Here is a 26,348-nt window from a genome sequence, read left to right on the forward strand (position 1 = left end):
TCCACTCCTCCATACTGATGGTCGATTTGAATAGCGTGAACAGGTAGATTAGACTGCTGTCTCGACTACGGTTGGATGTGAATTATTAAGTCGAGTTTTAATCGGTGAAAGTGTTTAGGTCAAGTACCTTGAATCCATACCCTTTCTATCTGCGGTATTCAAAATTGACTAGATCTATAATAAAAGCATTGTTGACATCAGCACTCTGTTTCATCATCTTGACAAGTTATATTGCATGGATTTCGTTTGAAATTTGTTCATCTCGAGTTCTTTTAGAGTCTGTGATTGGTATAGGAGAAGATACCGGCTTGGTAGTGCCCGTCTCAGGACGATGACTGCTGTGTCATTCCTGTAGACTGCCATTGCCAACTGCTTGTTATTCCGAGGGTTTCATCTCCAAATCGATGTAGCGTTGTCATAATTGCCGAGTATCATATGCCGAAACATACGTCACTAAGGATCGTTCAGAGATGATCGACAGATAACACATCACTTTAGCCTATAATGCATGGTCAGGGCATACTATGTAATTGTCTCGTGGTTTTGCAATGCCTGATATCAAGGGTCCCATCATGTCGAATCTATGGAGAGCTGCGTGGTAGCGATGACCGTTGTACATTGGGAACTGGCACCCAATGTTACCGAGTAACAAAACAAGTCTACGTGGACCTGTTCTGTTATGATGATGATGCCAGGCTACGATAGATGCATATAGGGCATCTCCCAACCCACACTTGTCACTGTCGATGCCCAGTGAATCGTGCTCATGAGACCAATCCTGCCTAAGCTGAAACTCGGTGTCGATGCAAGCGGGCTCCCGTATCGAGTTCCAGAAGAAGCGAGGCTTACCTTTTATTATTGGCCGCAAGTGACGGTTGGGTTTGGAGCGTTTCGCTGCAATTGGCTCTCGTGGTCGACGTGTCGTATTGTGTTGGGCATCACTTGCAGCTTAGCCCGCCCCTCCCAACTTCTGACGTGGGCCTCTCAAAAGCCTCATGTTGGCCTCTTGCCCTACAGGATCTCTCGTTTATCATAAGCAGATCAGCTAGCGGGCCGTCCACTAGGCCCCGCTGGGTCCTGATACTCCTACCGACGCCGCCGCCGCTGCTACTTCTGCGTTGGCCCTGCGTATGTACCTACACTCGGCTGCCCTGCAGACCGGGTCATTATGCTGGCAGCCATAGAAGCCAGAGCCCTGCGAAGGCTTACACACTCGATGTACGATTGACTGTAGAACGATATGTTTAATCGTGCCCAATCTATGTTAGCCAGGGCTACATAGCTACCTGGCTACCCGATCATACGCAGATTGAAGGCGAATTTAATTGCCTTTGTCTACCCGCTTATGGATACCGAGCAACAGATCGACACAGCACTACTACCATCCACAAGCAATTCTTATTCTCCGAAATGGCATTTTACAGTCGCAACCACAGCCAACTATCTGCGGATCAGCTTCGCCACTCTGACTCTGACTCCGACTCCCGCTACCACCACGGATGGGCTGGCTCGTCTTCCTCAAGCTACTACAACGAGCCAACGACATCTGATCCTCGTTACCATGCCTTTGGTAGCTACTATGCCAGCAAATCAGCCTCAAACTGCAACCACTCCTACAGACCTGGGGACTACAATGAGTCTCAGCAATCAGAGGACCATCAACACATGTGGCAGTCTCAAGAACACAGTGGCGCACCACCATCTTCTTCCTCAGTGGCCACTTCAAGTCCTCCCAACTTACAAGATGACTCCTACGGCTGGATGAACTCGGCCGATGGCAGTGGTGAACCAAATCTTTGCCATTGCGGCAAGACATTCCGACGTCCGTCTGACCTCGCGTAAGTTTAACCAAGTCCCAACCTCAACGCCTACAACTAATAACTCATAGAAAACACCAAAAGTACCACATGAAGTACTTCTCATGTCTCGCCTCGGGGTGTGACAAATCTTTTGCTACTCAGAAAGACCTAATCAGGCACACGCGCACACATCGCAAAGGCGAAGGCTACCAATGCAAGGTAGAAGGATGCCGCAAGGCCATGTCAGGCCATGTGTACTCACGGAAAGACAACTTCGATCGACATATGCGGACGGCACATCCAGATCATCCGCAAATCTGAGAGGCATACAGAGACTCTCTATTTTTTCCGACAGACGCACTATGATGGTGTTAAACAATATAGAAGCTAATCTAAGAGCTTGAAACAGTATAGGCGTATTTTATTTGAGAACACGGGTATATGTTTGAGTATAACGGGCGATATTGTATGAACTAAGGGACCTATATAGAGAAATTCCGAATGGGGAGCAAGGCAAAGGTTATCAAACCTGTGTGTTTTATTAAAATACTGTTCATTTAATTACAGTCCCTTCTACGTATTGTGTAAATGAACTTTTGAGAGTTATAAGCCATGACAGAGTATTTGCTCAATGGTATACAAGGCCTTAAAGAGGACCTATGAACTATTGACGTATGGACTTAAAAGCCCAATTGGCCATGGCAGTGTCAAGAATAGTACAGGCAATTGAAAAAGTGATATGGTACCCGTTTCTCCTTTTGAACTATATCTCAAGATGGAAGAAATTCTTGTTTGATTTATCTGCACATGTATTGGTTTTCAGTAGGAAAACCTGAAGAGTTCAATCTGGTTTCGCACCATTGGACTTCGAATTACTTCATATCATCTTAAAAAAGACCTAGGAAGCTAAAACATAATCTCCTTAAGCACATTCCAGCCACAAAGGAAGTCTGTGGAGCTGTCAGCTCTCATGAAAATCTATGTCGTAGGCTCCATCATGACAACCAGCTGAAACGTGATGAAGGTCATAGCTCTTTTCTTTTATTCGAATCAGCTATTTAAGTATACCAAATTTTGAGTGGCTTAAAGCATAGCATACAATGCAACCCTTGCAAAGAAAACAGAAAAACAACAATCAAAACGGAAGTCATTCTCATGAAGGTGCTTATAGGAGCTAGTTTCAGTTTTCCAATCAGTTCTATAGGCAGACTTAGCTTACAAGAGGATGAATTCGAACAGTTATCATACTGCAGTCATAGCTATTGATGTGTATTTTGAAGTTGCTCGGTTTGTGTGCCTTGCATGATCAAACTATACCCTTGAGATATCTTACCCAATACTCTTAGAGTTTCTGATACATAGCTTATATGAATCCCGATAACTATAAAGTACAGTTATTCTAATAATACTCCAAGATCTGCGTGATTGTGCAATGCGAAACTCGTTCATTGCCACAACTATGACAATTTTGTCATCTGGTATCATACCTTTGATACGTTGGCTCTGAAGACCAAGATCAGTCAAGTTTCGTGGCTCACTGACTCCCTGAGGCATCGTGTTCCAGAAAGAAGAGATGACAGTAGTAACTCTATCGTTGGCGGTACCAGCTGGTAGTGTTCTGCAGCTCAGTCTAGGTCAATCATCAAAGGGCTCAAAGGGCTAAGAACGACGATTTACCGTGCCCCTATATTTCTTCACATTGTGGAGGCTTTATTTATGCTTTATGTAGGTTTTAGATAGCTTCTAAAAATCTTCAAAAAGGACTGATCAACCTTGCTCAAAAGAGGCTGGGCAAACACAGGGTAGGGAGGTTTCACAACCACTACGAATTATCTTGGGTGTTTTGCCATTCATTCACTCAAGGTCCAATCCAACACATACGGTTCTTCTGAATTTGATATTACTCTGTCACATATTGGATCGACTGATTGACTTGAGCCCATCGGCTCATCCCCTGTTGCTGGATGGAAGTGTTCACCCAGAAGCCAAGAGACGCATATTGACGACGAGTTCTGGTCTCCAATCAATGAAATGCGTGACCAAAATGTAGGTAAACTATTCTCACTAAATTTCCTTCATTTTGGAACTCACCGTCCATATATCTTCGTCTGTGGCATTTCTCCAGTCGCAGATCGGCCTTCCCATCGACGTCTCCAACGATCTATCGACTGACCAACTTCAACACAAGCTACAGAGTCTAGCGAACATATTGTTCATAAGGATATAGTTGGATTGAGCAATGGTGCGGCATCTAGGCAATTGACGCCCCTCGTCTAGAGCACGAGACAAGATCGGGCTGTCGCATGAACTCGTCGTGGTTCAGCTTTAAGGCAATCAGTCATTAATTGCTTCTACTATGAGCCAATTACAGAGTGCTAGTGGTTCATTTTCTTATGCATATAAAGGTGGGATTGAGGCAAAACGCATCAGTGGCCCGAATACCATGTGCACTGGGCTTCATAGAACTGCATGGTCAGTTGTTCCGACATAACCAACGCGCAGTTGGTGGAATCACGACGCCTCGTGTAATTCTGTCAAAAACACTACAAAGTTTGCAATCACAACTTGAGGTCGTGCATGCGGTTCACGCGCAGCCGTGTCTTTACATTAACTCGACCTGGGCGGCCTCTCCCAAGCCACGATAGCCTCAGCGGTGCAGATTGACTGGTAGCACACACAAAGACCGGGCCTGCCAAATATTCGCATACAACTCCGTCGGGGCCGTTAGCCACTTGGTGGAGGCTGAGACACAAAGTGTCCGAGTTGGAGATAAGAAGGATGTCACGTAGAGGTGTTGAGTGGCTTACTACCGCATATGGAGCTGAAACATGGGGTTGAGTTCTTATCTGCATAGAACTTAATAGGTCAGAGTTGCCATCACGGTGTGCTAGTACGTAAAGAAAGATGGTAGCTATATGCAGTTGAACTGCGGGCTGCAGCCTACACGACCCCAAAGATTGTAACCTTGGAGAGATATTGTCACAGGCGCATAATTTGCTTGACACATCTCAATTCCGTTATTGGTTCCTGATTGGCGATCATAGGGCTTTTTCTGTGCTCTTTGAAGTATGACAAGGCAGATTGGAGGCTCTTACATTCGCAGAGAAACGAGGCCAGGAAGCTGTGTGGTGGATGGATGGATGGATGGATGCTGTGGCACGCGGGAAGGCTTCCTTGATACATTCTAGAATGTAGCACGCACATTCATTCACTGCGCCATCAATCACATCACGTCTTGGCCGATAGCATAAAGCAGCGACCAACGTATGCGACAAGCAGCCTGTGCAACGATAAACAGACACTGTACGCGTACCCAAGGCTGGGAATCACTGCAAGTCGTCAATGTGATAAGCGCCGAGCATCGCCCTGCCAAAGTGCGAATGTTGATGGTAGAGTCATCGAGGGGCAAATGTCCATGCGCATAACATAGACGCTGCGAAACTGATCAGTGCGCACTCACTGCGGCCGTAAACAGGTCTCTTGCGTTATCTCCATAGGGACTTCAGAACTGGAGGTGGTAAACTTGAGGGTCAGGTGAAGGTGAGTAGCTATTCAGCTCGGTAGGGGTCCCTTGTCCGCATGTAAGCATCACTCTCGCAAGCGCTGATCGTCCTTATTCGCGGCCTTCTAGAAGGTTTCCTGTTAAGTTACGTGTCGCCTTCTGGAAGCCTTCTCTGTGCGACGATCCCTGCAACGCTCTCACAAGATCACAACAGTGTGCCTCTGGGATTGGCTATGGCATCGCTCGGTGTCAGACCGTGCCTGTGGCTGGTTCCAGTGGCCCTCTAGGATCAGATCCTGAGTCCACCAACATTTTGGATATTGCATTTGCATTTGCATTTGCAATATGAGGGTGCCATGTAATAGCAGTGAATTGTACGAAAATGCAGACGCATGAGTGTGGTGCTTGACCGGTTCAAGACCTTCTCGAAGCCATTGATCCCCCTTGCTGATCAGCACCACACCTTCAGTAGAATGGCCAATTGGCCTAAACACCCATCGTCCGCACATATTCCCCTTTCGAAAGACCCAATCGGAAAAGAATGTCCAGTCACACTGCACTTGCATGTGTCTTCTCCAAGTTTGCGTTGTCGCACGAGCTATCTGTTGGGAAGTGCCTCACACAAACTCCCCAGCTCCCCCGCTATCTCCAAACTCCAAGTATCAGGCCCAGCCACCCCTGTCTAACAGTTGTCATACCAGGTTCACACCTCAAAAGTTAGGGCAGTCGACGTAATCTTGAACCCAGCAGCTCGGCTCTCGCCTGTTTTACTACACACAGCAGGTGAGGAAATACCGTCGTTTTCTGTTTAGCAGCTCACTGCAAAGAGTAGTAGTCCAGGCAGTCCACGATTTATCCAGTTACGTTACCGGGGGCCTCAAATTTGGTCATCTACTACTGCTGCTCTATGAGCCAGAGACAAGATGAAACTGAGCAAATGATCAACTGCTCCGAGAAAATCTCCCTGCGCCCAAATGATTGCGCCAATATTCCGCAACTGGACAGACGCAGGCCTTGGAACTGCACAACAACAACAACAACCATACGGATTTAACCCCTAATAAATTGTACTATATTTAATGCTGGCCTCCATTTCCCAGTGTCGGATACAGTTATAATCGTGCAGGCCTACCTCAAAGATGACAAGCTACTGGCTTGGTCCTCAAACTCGGAGCCTCAACCACCCACCCTCACACTCTGGATGAGAAGCCACCCGTGTATCTGAGGCTGCATGACGTGAGCCATACCTGAATTGGCGCGTCGCTATGTGTAAGTCAACCAAGTGAGATGCTCCCTGGCTCCAAAATGAGCCCAAGGGCACTCCCGTTATAAAAGTCTGATGTGCGCTTCTCAACTTCAGAGTTTAGTAGCCAGTCAATAGTCACTTTAACAGCAACTCATGACCGCACACCGGTTCCTTAGAGAGCTACGCATCCTCGATCAACCTGTCTTACACGGCTCTATGAACTATTTCATAGCCTTCCATCATTTTCTCAAGCACACACGAGATACTTGAACTCGAACCTGAGCTTGTGCTCACTTGACAAGCGACAATGCCAAACTCTTCAACAAAGGCCACACAAGGATCTGTTCAATCCGAGAACCGAACAAACAAGATCAATGGGTACGATGACTCTTCCCTTCAACGCGAATACGGTTGACATCTAATGCATAGACTGTTTTCCAGTCAAGCCACAGCCGAAGATAAGCAAATCATGATGATGAGATTCGTGAGCGACCTGTACGTGCCTGTTTCCGCACATCTTCAGGACCCACTGTATGTGCCCGGAAGCCACATGCAGGACAGTGCGAGTTTGGGCCGTTTCATGAACCGCCCGCGGCCCCACTCCTCCACCGGCTTTGAGGGAATCGGGGCCCAGTTTATCGGTAGGCACTCGGGCCCGTTTTGGCTATGACGGTTCTAACTAACACTAGTAATTCCCTTAGACTCTGGCCTCGGTACGAGTCGCTAGGAAAGTTGTTGCGGCTAAAGACTCGAGTTTATGTGATATCCACCTTGAGGTGAGTCCCATTATGGTTATTCTCTCTTCTCTCTTCTCACTAACATGGCTGCTATGGAGTAGGCTAACGCCCAACTGCCACGTTCGCACTCCCTGTATTTGGCACGATGTTAGCAAGCTGTGGCCCTACCGTCACAAACCACATCATCATCACTATCACTGGCGATGGACTACCATGAGAATGGCCGTATTATCTTCAAAGTATTTGCTTCTTAGATTTAATAGTTTAGAAACACATATGCAAATCAAACATAGAAACCTAAATGAAACGATCTTCAATCTCTCATTGAGTCTAATTCCTAGCTGCCAACTACATTCATCCAAGATCTTGTCGGCAGATGGAACACTATTTCCGTGACAGCAGACACAGTCAGACGCGATGTTGCTTGACCCGTGCGGCATACGGCAACCAAAACATGTTGACTGGGACTGGCCATGGGTTTCCTTGATGTGGCGCTATCTGTGAGTATTGCCAAGACTCGTTTTTCCATCCGCGATCCGGCTGCTTGTTAGGCTTGATGATGTCCGGGGGTCATTTACAGCTCAGGGCAAGGTAGCCGTATACCGCGACATGGTCTGCAGGGTTACACCGTCGTCGATGGCAGAATGCCCCCATGCCGGGACATTATGCCCTCGAATCGGCTGTTTTGAGTGTAAGTTGAAGGGCCAAACGAAACTCTTTGGTTACCTCCAGATAGTGGGGGCGCTATTGTCAAAGCGCCAACCCTGGTTGAGATGGCTTGGGGGGCCTCAAAAGCTTCAACGCCCAAATTCGGCTGGACCATGCTCCTGGAAGGCAGAAGCTAGGAAAGGGGGGGACTCAGTTCCATAGCCTGGACGTTGATAAACAAAAATCTCCTTGGCATTGAAGCGGTAGCTATCATGAGCGCCATATAAGCTAGCTGTTACTCAAATCGGCCACCCACCTTATTAGGATGGTCGAAATCGAATGTTAGACATGCAGCTGCACCCCGACCTCATTTGCATCGTGTTGAAACGCTCTAACTCGGCTGCTCGGAGGGCTCAAATGGTATCCCGTATCGAGTTCGGCTTTCAATCTTCAGAAGCTCACACTTGCACCCCCCGGCCTGTTGCTTTCCTTTCCCCGGCAGCCACCACTTCGTCAAGGAGAGCAAACAATGACCAGGGCCTTGAGCCCCCCGGCATTTAGGCCCCCCTTCCTGGCTCTGATTCTGTAGCTGCAAATCATTCCGAATGTTCTGTGACATGGACACATGGACCATGGCTAGCATAGGCGAGATTCACCCCTAGAGGGCCAGTACCTGCGTTTTGTCTCCTGCCAAAGGATCGGCATAACGAAGCAGAACATTACCAGGGTGCATGCACACCGCCAAACTTTCATCCCAGGAGTGACAATGTGGGAGCAAGAGGCTCTTCCTTGTCTTTGTATCACGGTAGATAGGCGACCAAAGCACTTGTTTACCGTTTAATTTAGCCATTATTTGGCATCTACGAGCCGTTTATGATGGGCCTGAAGGTAATAATGTGCCTTGTGCAAAGTGACGTTTTCCAAAACGAGGCTCGCAAAGACAGCTCGACTCAAATCTCACACGAGATAGGAAGGAAGAAGACGTGCAAGAAGAACGCTTCATTGCGCCCCCAGTGTGTCGCACGTCGACAGAAGACTCCATAAATTAGTTCAAGAATACTGTATGGGCTTCCTGGCTGTTGAGTATGATCATAGCCGGCACCTGTAGGAAGAAGCACGGGATCGACATAATCACAGTCGGTCGGCAAACCCCAATACTCACTCCCATGTCATTGAGCAGGGGTGTCATGGGGTGCACCCCAGCATCTTCTCAACATTCTGGCGCTAGACTTGTACAGGCGCCAGCACCTGGGGTTTGCTTCTAGAAAGAAGTATGGACTTGAGCTTGTCTTGTCCATGGTGCGCATGCCATGCACGAGACTGCGCTGCAATCGAGTCGATGAGACAGATATTCTGCCACACACCTCTCAAATTTTAATTTGACAGCCTCCTGCAAACCCTGCACTCTCTTGATTCACACCCACACAGGCAAGATCTCAAAAGCAGGGGAACGAAAAGGACAACGGCCGCCTGGATCCGAGGAACATTGTCAGCCCAGCAGTTGTAAAGCCCCCCTGGTGGGTCTGGGATCTGGGATGTCCTCCCCGCGCGCCCAAGAGATTCCCTTCTTTGATATCCCTGTCTCACCTCAAGACTCAAGATCCCATCGGGGCTTGAACACAGATGCTGATAACTTTGTGCTCGCTGACACCGCACTCAGTCCGCATGAGCTCGCTCTTCGTCCACTTACATCACTAGATTCACTTCGATGACAGCCTGTACTGCACGGAAGAGCTCAATTTCAAGGCCGGTAAGTCCGTGGCGGGGCCTTATCGTAAGAAGAAGTTGTGATTCCAAGAAGCTTGAAGTGGTGTGGCTGGGTTGTCCTATGGCGCCACAGTTATGAGGCGGTGCGTCATTAATCCACTTCAAGACAGACGACAAAGTCGCATTGCATTCCTTAAATCTTGGCATTGCCCAACGCCGTACGGGGCGACGCCAAGGTGCCCCACAGAGCAATTGACAACGGATGGCTCCCCCATTGACATGCATCCAGCGATGCTCGCCAGCTTGTTCAAGGGGTATGGGATCAAAGGGGGGTGGTGGGTGCAGTAATCTCGGGGTGCTTCTTGCTCGTGTTGAGCAAAGAAGGAAGTGCAATCAAGCATAATTTCTCGCGAACTCGGGAACCATATTGAGGTGTCAGGGAGGAGGGTATGTTGCGCTGGCCAGTATTTTCCGGCACGCACGTATGGAAGTATGTAGTAACCCCTGGCCCAAGATCCTGGGCCGAGCAGACGAGTTGCAGTGCGTCCACCCACCAAGCGCCGAATCCCATGCCTAGGGTGCTGCGTTCGCGGGTATAAGAGGTGCTAGGTGATGGATACATACCATGGATGGTACAGCCGGGAGCCCCCCCGATTGTGAGTCGAGTGAAGTCAGGTTCGTTGTGGTGCTTCATTCATTTCATCTTCCATCCGTAATCCCTTTGTTTCGTTTCCTTGCTCACACCCCCTCCCCTGCCGAGCCACCATGGCATTCATTGAACAAAAAGCGAAACTGAAATTCGGGTTTCGAGAATGAACAACCAAGGCGGAAACCATAATTAGAACCCCGGGTCCGTTGTGTTTTTTATTTTTCTTCTTCTTGCTTTTTGTCTCTCTCCATCACATGCCACCGAACCGCGGAACAAGTCAAAGCCTGATTGACGATCACATGGCTGGCTAATCTGTCAGTCGCGTTTCATTGATTGATTTGGAACTTACGCGACTGAGGCAAGGCCGGGTAAGCTGTGTAGCTATTCCTGGCATTGGCCCAATCTCCTAGTTAGCTTGGAAAGCGGGCCTCGTCATCTCGCTGAGATCTTTTTCAACCTCTGTTTAGGGGGGGAAAGCTTGACGTAAAGCATAGAGTGACGGCCATAACTTGATTGTCCGAGAATCTCAGAGCTGTGTCTTTGTGATATCTCGGGGACATATTTTCGGCGCGGTGGTATTTCTCCGCAACTGAGCTGCCATCTGAAATTGGATCTGAACCACTCGAGTCAAACTCGCTCAGCCTTAACAAGGGGGTGTGTAGCTAATAAGATCTTGTGCTGGTGCTGCTTAGTGGACCGTTTCTCCAGACAAGCCCGCCCGGTCGATCTGGGCGAACCGTCCGCATGGGTACCCGGAACCTAAAAGGCAACCCTGAAAAACAATGAATGGTCATCCTGTCATTGAGCTCGGGGTGCTTGCTGCAGATGGACTTGGTGCTGGTGCTGGCGAGCGGTCCGGCACGCCACACGTCTTGTCAACGCCCTCCATCCACGTCCACCAACAATTGTAGACGGACAGACGTTGGGGGTTTTTTTTTTTAAGGGTACACTGATATTTTAATTGATGCTGCATCACGACGGGCGGATGATCATTGCCTTTCCGCGGACCCATTTGCAGTCCTTTTAGTGCCAGAGTACAAAACCGGCCCCTTGTTCAAGTTGCGGTAATCAATCCTTTGTGAGTTAGCCAGGTAATCTTTATTCTTCTCATTCGACTCAATGAATGCGAAAAAATCTGGGGCGCGCGCGCGCGTCAGTCTTTGAAGAAGCCCCAGTACTGCTATCGTCACCGTCATACGTCAGTGATGGTTCGACAAGTGATCAAACCCAGCCCAATAGCAATCACTGGTGCATCCATTGGCTATTGATGCTTCGGACGGGACTACTAATTTTGGTGCTAAACCAAGGCTAGATGAGACGTTTGGACTTGAGGTCCACGTCGTGGGGAAGCGAGAGATCATCAGAGATCCATCTATCCTTATCACCGTACCCTCTTTTTTTTTTTTTTTTTGTCTCGCTCTCTCTCACGGTTCAGGGTTTCGTTGCCTTTTCTTCGGGGGACTCGACCAAAATGAGGATGAAGAATTCGAGGGGATGAGACGAGAGAGGGGTGCAGGTAAGTCTGCGGGGTAGTCAAGCTAACTCTGTGTCTGCCGCTTGTCTGCTGCTGTCTCTCGTCGACAACAATGACATCCATCGACGGAATGCCATGGGTTTCTTCTGTGCAGGATACACGGCTTCAAGGGTCTGGATCGCCTGTGGCAGGACCAAAAGCGAACATGCCTCAAGGAACAGGAAACCCTTGTGCTGTGCTGGGCTGGGCTTGACTGGGCCACCTAGAGCCAGGGACGTTGAGGGGAGGGGAGAGAAGTGAGTCCAAGTCACAGCGGAAGCCCAGAGTCGTCGGAGGGCCGGGCAGTGCAAATGGAAGGCCGGCGCTCGCTGAGCTGGGCTGGGCTAAGGCCAAGGCGCCGGTTTGCACGTCAGTCAACTTGCATCTTCCTTTTTTATGGATGCTCCCTGGGCCTGCTGCTCCTCTTTTGCTCTGTGTTGTGCTGGGGTGAGTTGGGTTGGGTTGGCTTTGCAGTGGATGGATGCCATCATAATTCACCCCCCCGGGCGTATCTGGTTCTCCTCCCCGCTCCCTGTCCCCTCTCCGTGCTCCGTGCTCCGCTGCCCACTCGCTCACACATTGGATGGATCGTTGTGCAACTTTTTTTACTGTTACTTGATTCACCGTCATACTACCTAGTACCTTATTTTTTTCCTTCTCTATGCTCATGCTTGATACATCCATCCCATCCTTTCATCCCTCTCTACCGAGTACCTTAGATATAAACTTGTTCACCCCCTTACAACTCTTTACTTTAACTTCATCACCATCACTCACTTACCTTCTACGCATTACCTTACCTCACATTCTTGCTCTTCCTAGCTACCTTGCCTTACGCCGTAGCTGTTTGCCCATCGAGCTCTTGCGGGTGCTGTCCCTCCCCCACCCGCCGCCGCCGCCGCCGTCTCTACCTATCTCCTCCAGCTTTCACCCACTTCCTCCTCGCTCTCCTCTGTGCGTTGAACACCGCTGCTCGCCTTCTGCACTGCATCACTTCTAGCTCATGCTGCTCGGACCCTTCCTTCGTATCCATTCTTATATTATTATTCTCATCGGTTGTTGGCAAAGGCCGTATTCGTTGGCGTCGTCGTTCGCTTCCGTCCGTCACTATCATCACCACCGACATCGCCGCCGCCGCAATCGCTTCATCCATAACAATTTCGGTCTTCCTACCTTCGATCTATACCGCCCGTTCAATATCGCCCTTCAACAGTCATGTCTTCCGTCGCCCCTCATCAGGGTTCGGCCGTCGGGTACGTTGCGTTGCGTTGCGTTGCCCGCTGAGGAAGCACGTGTTGGACTTTCTCGGTATTAGGTGATGGAGAATGCAGCTAATAGATGACGATGGTAGCGTTGCGGTAGAAGCTCGCCAAGAAGCCCCAGAACTGTCGCAGAACCGTGTGGCTCCGTACGCTCACCATAACGTCTTTGCCCACATCCAGTCTCGTGGTGCCAACAATGGTCACGTTGCTGGCGGTCAACCTCGAGAACATAGCATTGCGAGCCTGGAAGCCGGCATGGCCAGGTACCAGCCGATGCATTCTGTCGTTACCGTTCCGTCAAACTCAAACTTGGCTGGTATCGGTGCACAGTTCAAGGGATTGTTCAAAGGTTCGTCGCCAGTTCCTGTCCCTAGACCTTGGTCATAAGCTAACAGTAGGGGCTCCAGACTAGCCGCGTTGGTTCGTCCCAATACCTTCCCTCAACATTACTCAACAAGGTAGGTTTGTGCGTTTCGTTGACTTTTCTTTCCTTAACTTGCTTTCTCGTTTTTCTGATAGACGGCATCTCCTTGTCCGCAGTTGCCACAATCTCCAAGTCGTTGACCTGAACCAACTCTGGGAGACTACTGTCGAGACACATATGAAGCTGGGCCCACGGGACCAGCAATGTTGATGTGATATAGAAACCTCCAAGGTGGCATCACTGCGTATGCAAGTTGGTCGAAGTGGTTCTGTTGATCAGAAGCCGCCAGGAGGTTGAAGCATATACCCTACCATTTTTCTGTTTGTAAATATTATACCCATTTTGCCTTCTGTGCGACGGGAAAGAGGCCCTGTTTTCAGCTTTCGTGCATCGCTCTTATATGTTTGGTTTCTCCGTTTCTTTTCCTATCGTGTGTATTGTGTTTGGAGTGTTTCAAATTCTGTATTGCTGTTGGTGTTTTCTCGGTTATTTGCTGGCGTTTTAGAGCATTGCAGACCGCTTCTCCAAGAAGCAGCGGTATTGGAGTGCATGGGCGTGGAATGAAGGAGGAAACCATGCCCCGAGCAACCTGATACCATTTTGGGATCGCAATATGTGGTACGAGGGACTGCTTATTCTTCTCATTGCGTGAATCGTTCCCTTGTGTTCCAGTCGGCATGAATCTCATGAGCATACGTCAGCATAGGCCCAGAGCTCTCATGCCGCGGGCGGCACAGGTCGAGACAGCATAAGTCCTGGTTGCGCAAGCCTCACGATGAAAGACTCAAGACGATTGACGATGCACGTTTCCTGGTGGAAGAGATGAGAAAACTGAGAATGATGAGGGACAAAGCATGGCACCGAGAGGGGGTTGGGCTTTATCTATTTGTGGGCGGCTCAGTCATCAAACAACCAATCAGGCTAGAGTTTTCTTGACCTTAGGCCCCAAAACCCATGGATAACAATGCATCATCAACCGAGAGCATAATCCTCGGGCTTCCTGAGGCATACTCTGTGGCCAATTATCTCCTGGCAGATCATCAAGGCTCTCCTCCATTACAAGGAGTAGCCCTGTGAAGCTCCATTCATTGGCTTTGGTCGCTCAAACCAGTTGGCCCCATTTTGGGTGTTTTATCAAAAGTACCGTCTCAAGGGAGCACGGGAGAATGGACTGCATGACTCATAGGTTATTTGTTATTTTGGAGCATCTCCTTCTTGGATCGAAATGTACAGTTTACGACATGTTGGGTTTATTGTGCTATTATAGATTGGTATCGTTCAGAGCACTAAGGTATATTGCATTACACAGGGGTAGACAGGCATTGATTATAAATAAAAAACATAATGTGGTGGGCATGGGTGTTCCTATCCTCTAGAGTTCTGTGAAGCTTCAATTATTCATCTCTTGAAGCATAAGTTCACGGCGTATGTTGTCATCATCTCATCACAACTTCCCCAAATGCGTGATCTGATCTTGCGAGATGACCAAAACCGAACCTAGAGCGCTACATCTCGACAACCACTTCGTGGCTTTACAATCTGTGCTTGCAAGCTCGAACCTGTCATATGAATCATCCCAGTTCTCGTTTGAGCAGCCCTCTCGTAAACTTTCACATGTTTTTGCCAGTCTATAGCAATGAATTTCTTTCATAATTTCGTAAATCCGTAAGTCCTGCTCATTTCGTCACGCTACACATCATAGCCCAAGCGTGTTGCTCACTTCGAATATTGGCTATACCATGAGCGACACGCTTTGGCAGGCTGTCATATATCAAAGCGTCCTGGCGCTAATAAATCCGATGATCCCAAAGAGGAGCAAATCATTGGTGCGTCGAATATCCCATAGCTACCATAAACACTACATAGTCCTATCATCTTGAGGATTGCACTGAGCAATCTCCGGTGTTCCCTGGTTTATCACTCCATGTCCGTCAAGATTTCAGCCTGATATGGCCTTGTACCCATGCTATAGGCACACCAGACGCATAACTATGTGCTCATGAAACTGAAGTCAAGAGACTGGTAATTCCATAAATTGGCCAATTCTCCCAGCTCTTCGTCCGAGATGTTCGCGAACACAGGGCCCTCAGGGGGCAGGTCGGTGGGCACGAAACCTGTTGGGTTCTGCATGTACAATTGTGGCTGCCAGTCAGAACATGGTGCAGTAGCAGCGTATGCAATGGGAGGCGCAAAGTCACCACCCACAACAGGAACACCTCCCAAGGTGTATACTGGAGACACTGCCCCTGGTGTAGGGATAATAACAGGAGAAGGTGAAAAAGTTGCCGCCGGAGGGGAATTTTGGGAATGTGATACGCTGCCTGGCGATAGTGTTTGTGGCGATGCAGCAGCTTCTGGGGGAGCTTGGGGTCTCGAGGGCACAGGGCTTTTGCTAGCCATGTTATGCGTTGTTGTTGGCCGTGGGAGACGCTGAACGATTCGAGTGAGGATCCCGTATGATGCCTTGGCTGATTTAGTCACCATCCTAAGCTCCTGCAACATGGCATGCGCCTCATCGATGGCTTTGTAAACATCGTCTCGTCGAGGAAGTGTATGATGCTCATCATGAAGAACTGCTGAGCATAAGACTGTCGAGATGTCGAAAATACAAAAGAGAACAAAATGGAACTTCGCATCTCGGGGGTAGACATATTTGAAAAATCTACGCAAAGACGCCATCAGCTCTAGACAATAGTTGATGCCGTCGCTGCGTATTTGCAGCTCTGCCTCTAAGGATCGTATAGCAAAGGGTCTTGTAAGGAAACCACGGATAGGCTGTAGAAGCATTGAAAATGCCACAGTATGCAGTATATGTCTGTGAAGGACCATCCAGGGACACGAAGCGTCTGAAGACCTGTCCGGATGCTGGACGTTGAAGGGAGATGGAAAGGTTGCGATCCATGTCTCAATAATGCTCTGGTATTCCTGAACATCTGCATGGGTCATAACGTTTTTCGGCGAGCCGAATCTTCTAGAAAGTTGTCGTATTACGCTGCATTGCATCTTCATGTGTAATAGAGGCGAGTATTGGCATCCTTCCAAGCCGAGACTTGGAAGACTGGCATCGCAGTCGGCTCGGTCGATAATCATAGGCCTACCCAACAGTGTCGAAATTTGCCTTTTGGAACATAAGTCAAAATCCATTGAGCCGTGCAGAAGATCACATACCAGTCCCAAGTGTCCAGAATGCACCAGATTCTCCGTCTTACTTCCAAGTCAAATTCTGAGATGGGGCCTGCCTTGCCTTCTTGATGGATGGCTGCGATAAAGTCAGCTGTCTTGTCAAGTTGCCAACTATACACAAGCATACATAGTTCTTGGGCCTCTCGAATAGCAGCGTTCAAAACATGCCAACATTCGACAAAACGGGCTTCGGCCTTGAACCAGTAACAAGAATGCAGGAGTTGCTGGACATTGATAATGTGGCCATGACCAAGGGATATAGCGCTTCCCAGCTCTCGAGAAGCTTCATGAAACCGCTCACTTATACGCTGGATCGGATCACCAAGGCCAACCTCAAGATTCCGCTGCAATTCGACATCGGTATACTGCGAGGCACATGCGCAAATTGTTAGGAGAAGGCAAGTCCATTGGACGCTAAGAGGGCGGTTCTCGGTTCGTGCTGTCCACCACAGTTGATATTGCTCTATGAAAGATGGCGGATAGACGATGTAGTAGTGGTAGTTGACATTGCTGAGGAAGTTCTGGACAAGTGTGTCTGATATCGCAGTTGGCTAGATGTTCTCAGTTGCTTTGCTCACAGTACATACCGGTAAAAGGCCTGGCGGGAATGACTCTTAGAGCTCTTTCAAGCTGTGGAAAACTTCTAAAATCCTTCACGAATTCTTGTGATGCACTCCTGGTGGTCTGAAAGCAAGTATAATGTTAAGATTAAGTCAAACAATTGAGAAAATGTTACGAACCTCTTGTTCCGACGTCAGATCAAAAATAAGATTGGAAGGCATATAACCCAAAGTGTCAATATCATCACTTCTTGTGCCTTCAATGTCGAGTTCGTCTCCTGAGTCCGGGCCGGTTTTGTTGTTGGTACGATTCTTTCTCTGCCTATCCAAGGCAACCCTGTCTGCAGTTGGCTGGTTGGTGTCCTTGAAACGACATTTGTCGGCCACCTTGCGTTTCTGACATCCGCTGCATGGCCACTCACGGTTGCACTGGGTATATGTTTAGCATTTTCAGCATGAATGCATAGCAACTTGCCGGCCGTTCTGGAAATGGCCAAGTTTGGGGTTTGTTACCCTTTGCTTGCGGCGTGCACATTCTGTGCATGCAGATCGATAGCTGACTTCTCTTCGCTGAGCCCCCTCTCCCATGACGATGGATTATAGAGCCGCCAAACTAAGGATCGATGTTCCGCATGGATATGAGTTTGTCGACTAGGAGTAAATGTGGAAGTACGGGATATGTGTGATGTTATTGTTACTTTTGGGTATGAACGCAGAGTGCCTTGTAAAAAGAACCAATATGACAGGAGCGCTACGCATCAAAACAAGATGAATAGAAACGACCATAACACCGGTAATAGAAAAGGCGAATAATCATGTTGATGGGTTCGGAGTGGAGAAAATGCTGCTTGAACGTTGTTAATAAGATGCATTTGCCCGCCTGCAGATCAATGAATGGGTGGGTGGCTAGGTGGCACACGAGAAGAGAAGAGATGCATCACTTCGGGGGTCCGTTCCATTGCTAATTTCGTGCCGAGGGTTTTGCGAGTCGTCGGCGGTTATTCGAAGCGATGGGTCCTAACGGGACCAGCGGAGATAAGCGAGGCGATCAAGTGAGACTGTCAGATGGAATATGCTTAGTGATTGTGATGCCCCATTCCAACATGCATCTCCTAGATTCTTTGTGGCTCAATCGCCTGATAACAAATGGCCATCGCCATCATGAAACCATAGTTCGTAAAACCATTTGGTTCTTCTCATTGGTCAATGTTGCTTCGTTGCGATCCGACTTCTTGACTTGACTAAAAGAAGCAAATATTGCGTTGTTGAGCATCCACTGGACATGGCAATCTCAACTTGCTGTGTGTCTTGTCGACAGATCATCAATTCTGGACATGTCGTCCTCCACTGGTATCAGGAGATTGTCCTGTGTCAAGGATCAAAAAGCAAAGCCCCAAGAGCCCTTGCTTCACCCACACCAACCATTCATGCGTCATCCATCGTTTTCAGCTCCATTCCGTGTATGGTCTTGTTGCACAAATCCACTGTTGTCTCTCCTAGTTTCGTTGACGCTGTCCCCGCTACGCAGACCGGCGTCGCCCGGTCTGAGCGTTCCAGTCACCAACCACAAGGCCTGTTTTCCTATTGAGCCGCTCCCGATCATGGCAAATGAGATTCCTTGACAGGGTATGTGTGTGCAATCCTTGTCTGCTTGGGCAGGCTTGGGCTTCACGAAATTCTGTTTCGTTTTGTCGTTGTTGCTCACCCATATGTACGTTGGTGCTGGTGCAGCTTGAGCGGGCGGTGAATGCTACCCACCCATGTGGTGAAAGGAACACCTTGCCGGTCGCCGATTAAAAGTGAAACTCAGGCTGAGAGAACCCTAAATATGTGCCATACAAACAACAGTGGCAGAGCCGAACATGCTCAGACTGGCGTATCTGGAGATATGAGTTGCATATTTTTATGTTGACGTCTTCATAACCAACTTACTTGAACCAGAGTGTTCTTTCGACCCTCCAACCCATTATGCACATCACTGACTATCCTCCGATCCCACGAGATGGGCTCAACGGTGTTCTCCACTATTAGTCCATGTCGTCAAATTTGACAACCTTGAAGCCCAACGCTCGAACGTCATGGTGGTGGAGAGTTTCCATGCAACAAGGGTACTCCGAAACCCGAGCTAAAGTTACAACGGCGCGCCGTTACAAGTGAACTGATCTAAAGTCATACTATCGCATGTGGCGCGTGAGGAGTTGCAAGGCGGTGAGGTAGACGTATGGCGGTGGTTGCTTTTGGCCCCGAGCAAACGATTGCCCCAAGCTTCCACCACGAGTTTTTCATGCTTTTTTCATGCTTCGTCCGAACTTGCCGGCACGCTTACATGCGTTAAAGGCAGATCCTGCGCCTCAGACTCGCATAACATGGAGCAAAATCGAACGACATCCGAAAGAAGAAGTCTTATCCGCCGTGTGTAAGGGCTCTTTACTTCGTCTGCCGATGACTCTGTGTAATGGCGCATCCGTGAGCGAGCTACTGTAATGTAATCGCTTCGGAGACTAGTTCCGACCCCCCCGGAAAGTTCGTGGAATTGTGCGTTCAAGGTCAAACCCTACTGTGCAAAACAGGGGCCAGATCTGCTGGCTCATTTCCTCGATGCAGCTCACTGGGTTGCTGCATCCCTAGTCAGCGCCATTGTCTCGAGATGTAGTATCTGAGGTCCAGTAAGGACAGAGGACTCTGTCTCTGGTTGCAAGCATGGAGTTTGGGCATCAAAGTTAAAAGCAAGGACGCGCGGAGGTTCCATTTTGACACTCGGTATAGCTCACGCGTATGCAGATGGCCGCTTTCTGAAAAGGCAGTGGATAGCTCGGAGTGTGAGTAACTTCTTGGTGGAGATTGCGCTGCTATTATCGTATATTTGTTGAGCGAAGAAGAGAGAGAAGCCAACAGGACCAAAACGGAGGAAACACGGGTATAAGGTGTTGAGAGACAACCTGAGGTATCTCATGCAAGTTGAACCTTCCCATGGCAGGCGCGAATTGATGTTGAGCTAAAAACTTCAAGGCAGGTAGGTGTAAGGCCAAGATAAGAGAAGGTGCCACTCCCTTAGTAAAGTAGAAGAACTTAGAGAAGAACTATGGATCAGAGTAAAAAGGGAAGGAGCGGATTCGTTCCAATATAAGAACTTCCAGTCTGATGATAAACACCACCATATTCGCATATATCATAACCCTCAATCCTTTGAAAAGTTCCTGAAATGCCAGTCAATGCACCCGAAAGAACCCCTCGATTCCCGAGATTTATCGGGTCAGGTCACAAGCGGGGCAGAAGAGCAAACTTATGCAAGTTGGCCCATATCTAGGCTCTCATATGAACGCACAACGAGTTGGTAGAACGAAATCATGGCTTCAGCTTTTGTATGCCCAAGTTCACGACCAATTGATGCTGGGCGATGCTAAGGATGTCATGTGAGATCACTCATCTCGACTTCCACGAGCAGGGTGATTATTGGCAGCTTCCGGGATTTGCTTCAATTCTGTTCTTCGGAGAACTTGATAAACTCGGTCTAGAATCTGCTAAAAATGGCCTGACTTCAGCTAGTGCCCGTATTCCCTGTGTAACCATTGGTACTGTTCCATTTACCAAGAGTAACGAATTGTGCATGGCGTCAACCTGACTGCGAGGTTGTTTATGACATGTCATCTACTCCGTATCATGCTCTCGAAACAACCCAAAAGTGGGAACGATGTTACATCAGGCCAATGTCTAGGGCCGGGAGCTGACATGTCAAGGAGTTGGCTAATCTGGTCCAAGGGCTGCAATGAATTCCAACTTATCATCGCGACTTGTTCTTCTTTGGCATCCATGCCTCACCGACTTAGAGCTGCTTCACTTCTTTCCGCCTACGAACGTCCAAGCGTTTGTGTGAGCTATTAGATTCCTAGTTGAGGCTGACCAATCTTGTCAGTAAATCTCAGCTCAGCCAAGTCGTCATTATTTCTTCAATGCCGAGCTCGCCACATGGCAATTGCTTTCAAGTGCCGGTTCGAAACCCCACCTTCAGGTGGTCAACGGTCGCTAGCGAGTGGTAGCACATGGCCGCAGCCACCATCATCGCCGATCTGTTGACTCACAGTACTCTTGTGGACTAGTCTCAAGCATTGTTGCGGCCTAGATCCCTACGGACCCTCCAAACTCTTGAGCCAACTGGCCGCCTCTGGCTCCCTTTCAGCACCTCCACCCAGGGAACTTCTGTCAAATCGCTAACTCTGTCAACGTCTTCTGGTTCGGCCTCTGACCTATCATCGTCTGTATCCTCATCCGTAACTTCAAGTATTGTGTCGTTCCCCTCGTCAGCCCCAGCTCTTTCATAGAGATCTTCGGTATAGGCCCAACTTGGGGTATCAAACTTGCCGTGAAGCAGGACAATGTCTCTGCCTTGGGATTTGATGTGTTTGAACTCTTCCGCTGGAATTGGTGTGGTAAGCTGCAGGGTGTGTGATTTCGTGTCGATACCTCGCAGGAGAACCAGCCCAATGGTTCGAGAATACCGGGGGTCCAAAGCAGCGTCATTATAGTTGGGGATGAAAGGAATGCCTTCCGGGCTTGTCGATACTATCTGGAGAGCCTCATCTTTACTTGCTGTGTCAAGCTTCGTGAGCTTCGATGATGTATCGGCAGAGACCTGGTCTTGGGTGAATCCGGAAAATGCTTTCACATCCTCTATCTCAACTGCCGCCAGAACCAGTCCGTTCACTGTATCGGCCAACAACTCCGGAGGACATTGATAATCGTAAGATACCAAGCCGAGGATCCCCTTCTTGGAGGAATATCGTACAAGTAAGGGTGATCTGAAAGAAAGTGGCGATGGGTTCCACTTCAACCTTTGGGTGATATCAGTTTGCTTCGTGGTCGTCAAAGCTAGTTCTTGTAAGTGAAAGTAGGACATGGTCTGCATCGCTCTCAGATGAGCAGCGGTTCTTGATGTAAATTCGGACTGCTGGGAGGGTAATTCTGTAAACGTGGTTTCTGTTGCAGCCCGCAACGCATCGACTGTCTCAGAGGGGCCATCTTCAGACATATATAACACTTCTTCAGGCTTCATCTTCCTGACCAGGGCACAGAGAAGATCGAGCCCAGTTCCAAGAATCCACCCTGGTGTATTGATGATGAGAGGAACACCCGCAAAACTTTTGTTGTACGTATCAAATAGATCGACCGCACATGCCAGGTAGAGATCGGGGTCCGATGCTGGAGTTACGGAGGCCATTGAATGGCAACGAACGACGTTCGAAGCAGCGTCTCTGATGCCCGGGTGTGTGAATGGTGTCCCTAGATTCGGCTTCGTCACAAACACGAGAGACAAAGTCCCCGCTGGCGCATATTCCGGTTGGCCTGGATCTAGGTCCATGACCACAACACCTCGCAGGGCTTGTCTATGAGATCGATCTGTCAAAAGCCGGTTCAGAAACAACCGCGAAAAAGTAGACTTTCCGGCCGATTTTGGGCCGCATATCAACGTTGAAAGAGACGGCTTCTCTCGACTGGTCGTCACCAGGGGTGAAAGCTTCCTGTTCCACGCAGCTAGTGAATCTAGCTCTTGGATGATGCATTTCTTTGGGGCATCTTCCGGCGTTTGGATCTGGAAAAGCATTAGTAAACGCTTTCATAGCAGGTAAGAAAACTTACAATCTGAAAAGTTGCTTCTTTATTTGACTTGGTTGAGTCTCCCTCAGGTGATTCGTTCCACATTTTCCTGAATAGAGGTGATAAACGGCCCAACTGGCGCAGACCTTGAGCATTTTTATCCGGATGCAGCTCTAGTCTCGTCTGTTCCTTCGTCCGTAACACGGGGACTGCATGGCAGTGAGGGGCATGAACCCATTCAATAGTTTCAGCAGGATAGAGAGTAGCACCAGCCAACACTACCTCACCTTGAATCACTCTAATACCAAAACTTCCGATGATTGGAAATCGCTGCTAAGTCAGTCAAGAGACTTGTAAGAGCGAGGCGTGAAGTTTACCTCTTTGCTAGAAAGTCGTAGTTCTACCACACCTCCCTTCTTAACTCGGTAGTTTTGATTGGATAATCGAAATGATGAATACGGTATGGCCCTTTGGACTGTTCCAGATTCAGGAGTTATAGGTCCTGGTGGCCGACTGAGAAGCTGATGAGCGATGTCGAAACTGGTGATGCCGGGTCATATACCTTGCCATTTCATGGCTCTTGGGATGTGCGGCAGGCGACTCAGTTCCACGCTGTGACCGAGGAGTCTTTACTGCACTCTTCTTAGGAGTTGACGGAGTTCCAACTTGACTAGTTCCCTTTTGGAGCGGACTGAAATAGTTGACGTTGCTGGTGGGTGGTTTCTCATCGCATTGTGAGGATTGTTGCGCGGACGTTGAAGAGGCTGCAGCCTCTCTCCGTCGAGCAGCAAGAGCAGCAATAGCACTCATCGCTTTATTATGTGAGTCAGCACGATCGAAAGACTCGGGCAAAGAGTGTAACACTCACGCTTTGTCGCATCTACACCGTCAATTCTTCGTTTTTTGTGAGAGGACATGGCTGAGAATGGGTATGGTAATATATAATGGTGACAGTTGAATATGATCAGTCCAGGCAAGATAAACAGGAAGAACAATAAATCTCTGGGGAGTCATTATTCAACTGTCATAGAGTTGATGAAACGTCGCATGCTCCATGCTCAAAGGCTAAAACGTCTTGAAGATGCGTACCGTCTTATCGATAAGAAAAAATCATTTCGCGTTACCTGGGTCTCTATTCACTTGACGGTTTTTAATGGTACCTATGAAAAGGGATAGTACCAACGGCTTATTGATATCTAGGATTTCCTCGCTATTTCACTTGAAGTGCGTAAAACCTAAGCCTTTTTTGCCCAGTCTCATTGATTTCGCGTCACCTATCACCGGATATCTACACGACAGAGGCGCGTCCGTACAGTTAACCCAGGATAACTTAGTGGATTGCCCCACTAGCGCGGCATCTCCCAAATTTTATTTTCCAGCAACTTCATCTTCACCTCGATCAACCTCGTCCCGCCAATTGCACCCTCACCACCGAAAAGATTCATAGAAAAGTCCGCCCAAGATGGCGCCTAAGGAACCCTACAAAGTGCACTCCCTCAATAAGCACATAGAGAACACAAAGAAGGGCCTATCGGCTGAAGCGCAGTTCAACCGCCGCCCCGGCAACCGTGCTGCAACTATCAAGAAAGAGTCGAGCGACCCAAACAATATTTTCGCCAACAACGATGGGGATGACGATGATGAGTCAGGAAGCGGAAGCGACAGCGATAGTAGCAGCGATGGCCCGGCCGATTTTATCTCTAAACTCACCAGTACCACCAAACCTGCTTCTGCCACTCCACGCCGTCGTGGCAAAGATGATGAAATCGCCGATAGCGATGCCGAGCGCAATGCGTCCAAAAAGAGCACTTCTGTGAAAAAGACTGCTCCTGCCAAGTCTAAGCCTCAATCTTCTAGCGATTCAAGCAGCGAAGACGAGTCTGGCGACGAAAAGACCAAAGCAAAGACTAACGGCACAAGTCCTACAAAGGCGTCTGAGAGCACCTCGAGCTCTTCGGAGTCAGGGAGCGACAGTGATAGCGATGAGGAAGACAAGAAGGCACCCAAACCATCCACCAAAAAGCAAGACGATTCTGCCTCCATCAGCGACTCTTCCAGTGAGGACGAAAGCGAGGATGAAGCCGATGCCAAGGCTAAGCCTGCTCTGAATGGCAAAGCTACTCCTACACCAGACAGCTCAAGCGAGGATAGCGACAGTGAAAGCGAGGATGAAGAACAGGATGCTAAACCTGCTGCGAAACCTGCCGCTAAGCCTGTCGCTCCCGAGCCAGGCAGTTCTTCAAGCGAGGAGGAGGATTCTGATGATGAGATGGTTGATGAATCCATGCACATTGAGGATCGCGAAGGACAGCTCGCCCTCCCCAACTTCATTGCTCCTGACTTTGTCCTTCGCAAGGGCGATGATGGCACAAACGGCCGCGATGTTGCTGAGATCTGCAACAAGGCGAACCTAGAGGGCAAGCAATTTTGGTACTTCACAGTTCCTTCCAATGTGCCCATCTCAGTTGTTCAGAATCTTGAGATCCCCATGAACCAGTCTCAGTCTAACGATAAGTTTTTTTTCTCACAATAGCGAGGACTATGGTGTCTCCTTTGAGAGTATTGCCCCCAAGGGAAATATTCAAATCATGATTCCCTCTGATCGCCCTCAATACCAGCCCGGTAAGCTCCCAGCCGTCACGTTTTTAATATTCTCCACTAACTTATAAATCAGCCACCAAGCAGATCGACCAAGTTATGCAGGTCAAGAAGATCACACAACTTGGCTCCACTAACTCTGTCGCCCCTGTTCCCAAGCCAGCCCCTCGTGCTCAGCCCACTGGCCTAAAGGCTCGATACCAACCCATCGGAGTCAACGAGCCCATGGGAAGCATCGGTGATGATGAGGACGTCGAGATGGGCGATGCTCCCGTTCTGTCGGCCAAAGCTGCCAAGAAGGAAAAGAAGCGCAAGTCAAAGGAGACTTCTGAAAAGAAGCAGAAGAAGGGACAGAGCATCCCCGAGCCCCCCAGCTCTCGAACAACCGAAGCACCAACTCCCGATACACGCAAGAACAAGCGAAAGCTAGCAGCCTCTGAAGATGATGCCGTAGCCGTAGCCGAGCAACTTCAAGAGGAGACTAAGCTTGCAGCAAGCAAGTCCAAGAAGCAAAAGACAAACCGAGCTGGAAGCCCCGATCTGGGCTCTGAGCCAGCGTCTGCAGCCGCAAAGAAGTACACCCCTGTCTTGCCTCCCGCAATCCCTACAGCAGGAACCCCTACTCCCAAGTCTGCTTCCACGCCTGTTACAAGCAGCAAGAAGCAAAAGAAAGTCAAGGAGGCTTCAGTGCCCGCTCCCCGACAGAGCGTGGTACCCATACCCTCTATCCCCCACTCCTCCCCTCCCAGATCCTCTCCTGCGCGCGCTCCTGCATCACAGCTTCCTGCCTCACCTAGCCAGGGTAAGGAGAAACGAGCCAAAAAGCGCAAGGATAAGGATGGCAAGAAGATTCCCTCGGGCAAGAAGGAGACCCCTGTAGTCCCCCCTGTGCCTCTATCTTCCTCGGAATAGCGTTCTGCTGGGAAGA

At 49.0% G+C, this 26,348-nt stretch overlaps 8 protein-coding genes across 14 annotated transcripts; 4 read left to right on the forward strand and 4 right to left on the reverse strand.

Annotated features, from left to right (window-relative positions):
* The first annotated feature begins 985 nt into the window (after positions 1-985).
* Positions 986-2,407, forward strand: FOXG_00718 (uncharacterized protein). The gene is made up of 2 exons (XM_018377269.1): positions 986-1,838; positions 1,889-2,407. Exons 1-2 carry the CDS (start codon positions 1,411-1,413, stop codon positions 2,118-2,120), a joined length of 660 nt encoding a protein of 219 aa, XP_018232962.1. The 5' UTR covers positions 986-1,410; the 3' UTR covers positions 2,121-2,407.
* A 4,164-nt stretch (positions 2,408-6,571) lies between these two features.
* Positions 6,572-7,602, forward strand: FOXG_17935 (uncharacterized protein). 2 transcript variants are annotated; one of them, XM_018397952.1, is made up of 4 exons: positions 6,572-6,925; positions 6,989-7,188; positions 7,237-7,323; positions 7,383-7,602. In XM_018397952.1, the coding sequence occupies exons 1-3, from the start codon at positions 6,855-6,857 to the stop codon at positions 7,272-7,274; spliced, it is 309 nt and encodes a 102-aa protein (XP_018232963.1). In that variant the 5' UTR covers positions 6,572-6,854; the 3' UTR covers positions 7,275-7,323; positions 7,383-7,602. The 2 variants fall into 2 exon arrangements, with proteins under 2 accessions (XP_018232963.1, XP_018232964.1); XM_018397953.1 differs by having other exon boundaries at positions 7,386-7,602.
* A 2,359-nt stretch (positions 7,603-9,961) lies between these two features.
* On the reverse strand, positions 9,962-10,333 carry FOXG_00719 (uncharacterized protein; the record flags this gene model as incomplete). The annotated part of the gene is made up of 2 exons (XM_018377270.1): positions 9,962-10,212; positions 10,264-10,333. 2 exons carry the CDS (start codon positions 10,331-10,333, stop codon positions 9,962-9,964), a joined length of 321 nt encoding a protein of 106 aa, XP_018232965.1.
* Positions 10,334-12,219: 1,886 nt separating this feature from the next.
* FOXG_17936 (uncharacterized protein) lies at positions 12,220-14,332 on the reverse strand. Its single transcript, XM_018397954.1, has one exon. It carries the CDS (start codon positions 14,179-14,181, stop codon positions 13,864-13,866), a length of 318 nt encoding a protein of 105 aa, XP_018232966.1. The 5' UTR covers positions 14,182-14,332; the 3' UTR covers positions 12,220-13,863.
* FOXG_00720 (uncharacterized protein) lies at positions 13,017-13,475 on the forward strand (the record flags this gene model as incomplete). The annotated part of the gene is made up of 3 exons (XM_018377271.1): positions 13,017-13,054; positions 13,153-13,412; positions 13,471-13,475. 3 exons carry the CDS (start codon positions 13,017-13,019, stop codon positions 13,473-13,475), a joined length of 303 nt encoding a protein of 100 aa, XP_018232967.1.
* Positions 14,333-14,724: 392 nt separating the features above from the next.
* FOXG_00721 (uncharacterized protein) lies at positions 14,725-20,512 on the reverse strand. Of its 5 annotated transcripts, XM_018377274.1 has the most exons (7): positions 19,163-20,512; positions 17,744-19,110; positions 17,411-17,659; positions 17,258-17,354; positions 16,798-17,205; positions 16,656-16,746; positions 14,725-16,605 (listed from the first exon to the last, which is right to left on the reverse strand). In XM_018377274.1, the coding sequence occupies exons 2-7, from the start codon at positions 17,816-17,818 to the stop codon at positions 15,477-15,479; spliced, it is 2,049 nt and encodes a 682-aa protein (XP_018232970.1). In that variant the 5' UTR covers positions 17,819-19,110; positions 19,163-20,512; the 3' UTR covers positions 14,725-15,476. The 5 variants fall into 5 exon arrangements, with proteins under 5 accessions (XP_018232970.1, XP_018232972.1, XP_018232968.1 ...); XM_018377276.1 differs by having other exon boundaries at positions 17,411-19,110; XM_018377272.1 differs by having other exon boundaries at positions 16,656-17,205; positions 19,163-20,473.
* A 179-nt stretch (positions 20,513-20,691) lies between these two features.
* On the reverse strand, positions 20,692-23,868 carry FOXG_00722 (polynucleotide 5'-hydroxyl-kinase GRC3). 2 transcript variants are annotated; one of them, XM_018377277.1, is made up of 5 exons: positions 23,691-23,868; positions 23,385-23,634; positions 23,200-23,335; positions 22,865-23,152; positions 20,692-22,817 (listed from the first exon to the last, which is right to left on the reverse strand). In XM_018377277.1, exons 1-5 carry the CDS (start codon positions 23,737-23,739, stop codon positions 21,330-21,332), a joined length of 2,211 nt encoding a protein of 736 aa, XP_018232973.1. In that variant the 5' UTR covers positions 23,740-23,868; the 3' UTR covers positions 20,692-21,329. The 2 variants fall into 2 exon arrangements, with proteins under 2 accessions (XP_018232973.1, XP_018232974.1); XM_018377278.1 differs by having other exon boundaries at positions 23,200-23,634.
* Positions 23,869-24,284: 416 nt separating this feature from the next.
* On the forward strand, positions 24,285-26,332 carry FOXG_00723 (uncharacterized protein; the record flags this gene model as incomplete). Its single annotated transcript, XM_018377279.1, is given in 3 exon segments — positions 24,285-25,336; positions 25,356-25,444; positions 25,497-26,332. 3 exon segments carry the CDS (start codon positions 24,285-24,287, stop codon positions 26,330-26,332), a joined length of 1,977 nt encoding a protein of 658 aa, XP_018232975.1.
* Positions 26,333-26,348: the final 16 nt, after the last annotated feature.

The sequence above is a fragment of the Fusarium oxysporum genome, chromosome 1, assembly GCF_000149955.1.
Source record: "Fusarium oxysporum f. sp. lycopersici 4287 chromosome 1, whole genome shotgun sequence".
In the NCBI taxonomy this organism is placed as follows: domain Eukaryota; kingdom Fungi; phylum Ascomycota; class Sordariomycetes; order Hypocreales; family Nectriaceae; genus Fusarium; species Fusarium oxysporum.

Coding starts and splice junctions, on each gene's coding strand:
- FOXG_17936 (XM_018397954.1), bottom strand. CDS start 14,181: ATGCTCATGAGATTCATGCCGACTGGAACACAAGGGAACGATTCACGC.
- FOXG_00721 (XM_018377272.1), bottom strand. CDS start 17,818: ATGGGAGAGGGGGCTCAGCGAAGAGAAGTCAGCTATCGATCTGCATGC. Junction 17,660..17,743: donor GTGCACGCCGCAAGCAAAGG/GTAACAAACCCC, acceptor ACATATACCCAG/TGCAACCGTGAGTGGCCATG. Junction 16,606..16,655: donor ATTCTGGACACTTGGGACTG/GTATGTGATCTT, acceptor ATGTTCCAAAAG/GCAAATTTCGACACTGTTGG.
- FOXG_17935 (XM_018397952.1), top strand. CDS start 6,855: ATGCCAAACTCTTCAACAAAGGCCACACAAGGATCTGTTCAATCCGAG. Junction 6,926..6,988: donor CGAACAAACAAGATCAATGG/GTACGATGACTC, acceptor ACTGTTTTCCAG/TCAAGCCACAGCCGAAGATA. Junction 7,189..7,236: donor AATCGGGGCCCAGTTTATCG/GTAGGCACTCGG, acceptor AACTAACACTAG/TAATTCCCTTAGACTCTGGC.
- FOXG_00718 (XM_018377269.1), top strand. CDS start 1,411: ATGGCATTTTACAGTCGCAACCACAGCCAACTATCTGCGGATCAGCTT. Junction 1,839..1,888: donor CGACGTCCGTCTGACCTCGC/GTAAGTTTAACC, acceptor AATAACTCATAG/AAAACACCAAAAGTACCACA.
- FOXG_00722 (XM_018377277.1), bottom strand. CDS start 23,739: ATGTCCTCTCACAAAAAACGAAGAATTGACGGTGTAGATGCGACAAAG. Junction 23,336..23,384: donor AAGAGCCATGAAATGGCAAG/GTATATGACCCG, acceptor TCAGCTTCTCAG/TCGGCCACCAGGACCTATAA. Junction 22,818..22,864: donor AAGAAGCAACTTTTCAGATT/GTAAGTTTTCTT, acceptor ATGCTTTTCCAG/ATCCAAACGCCGGAAGATGC.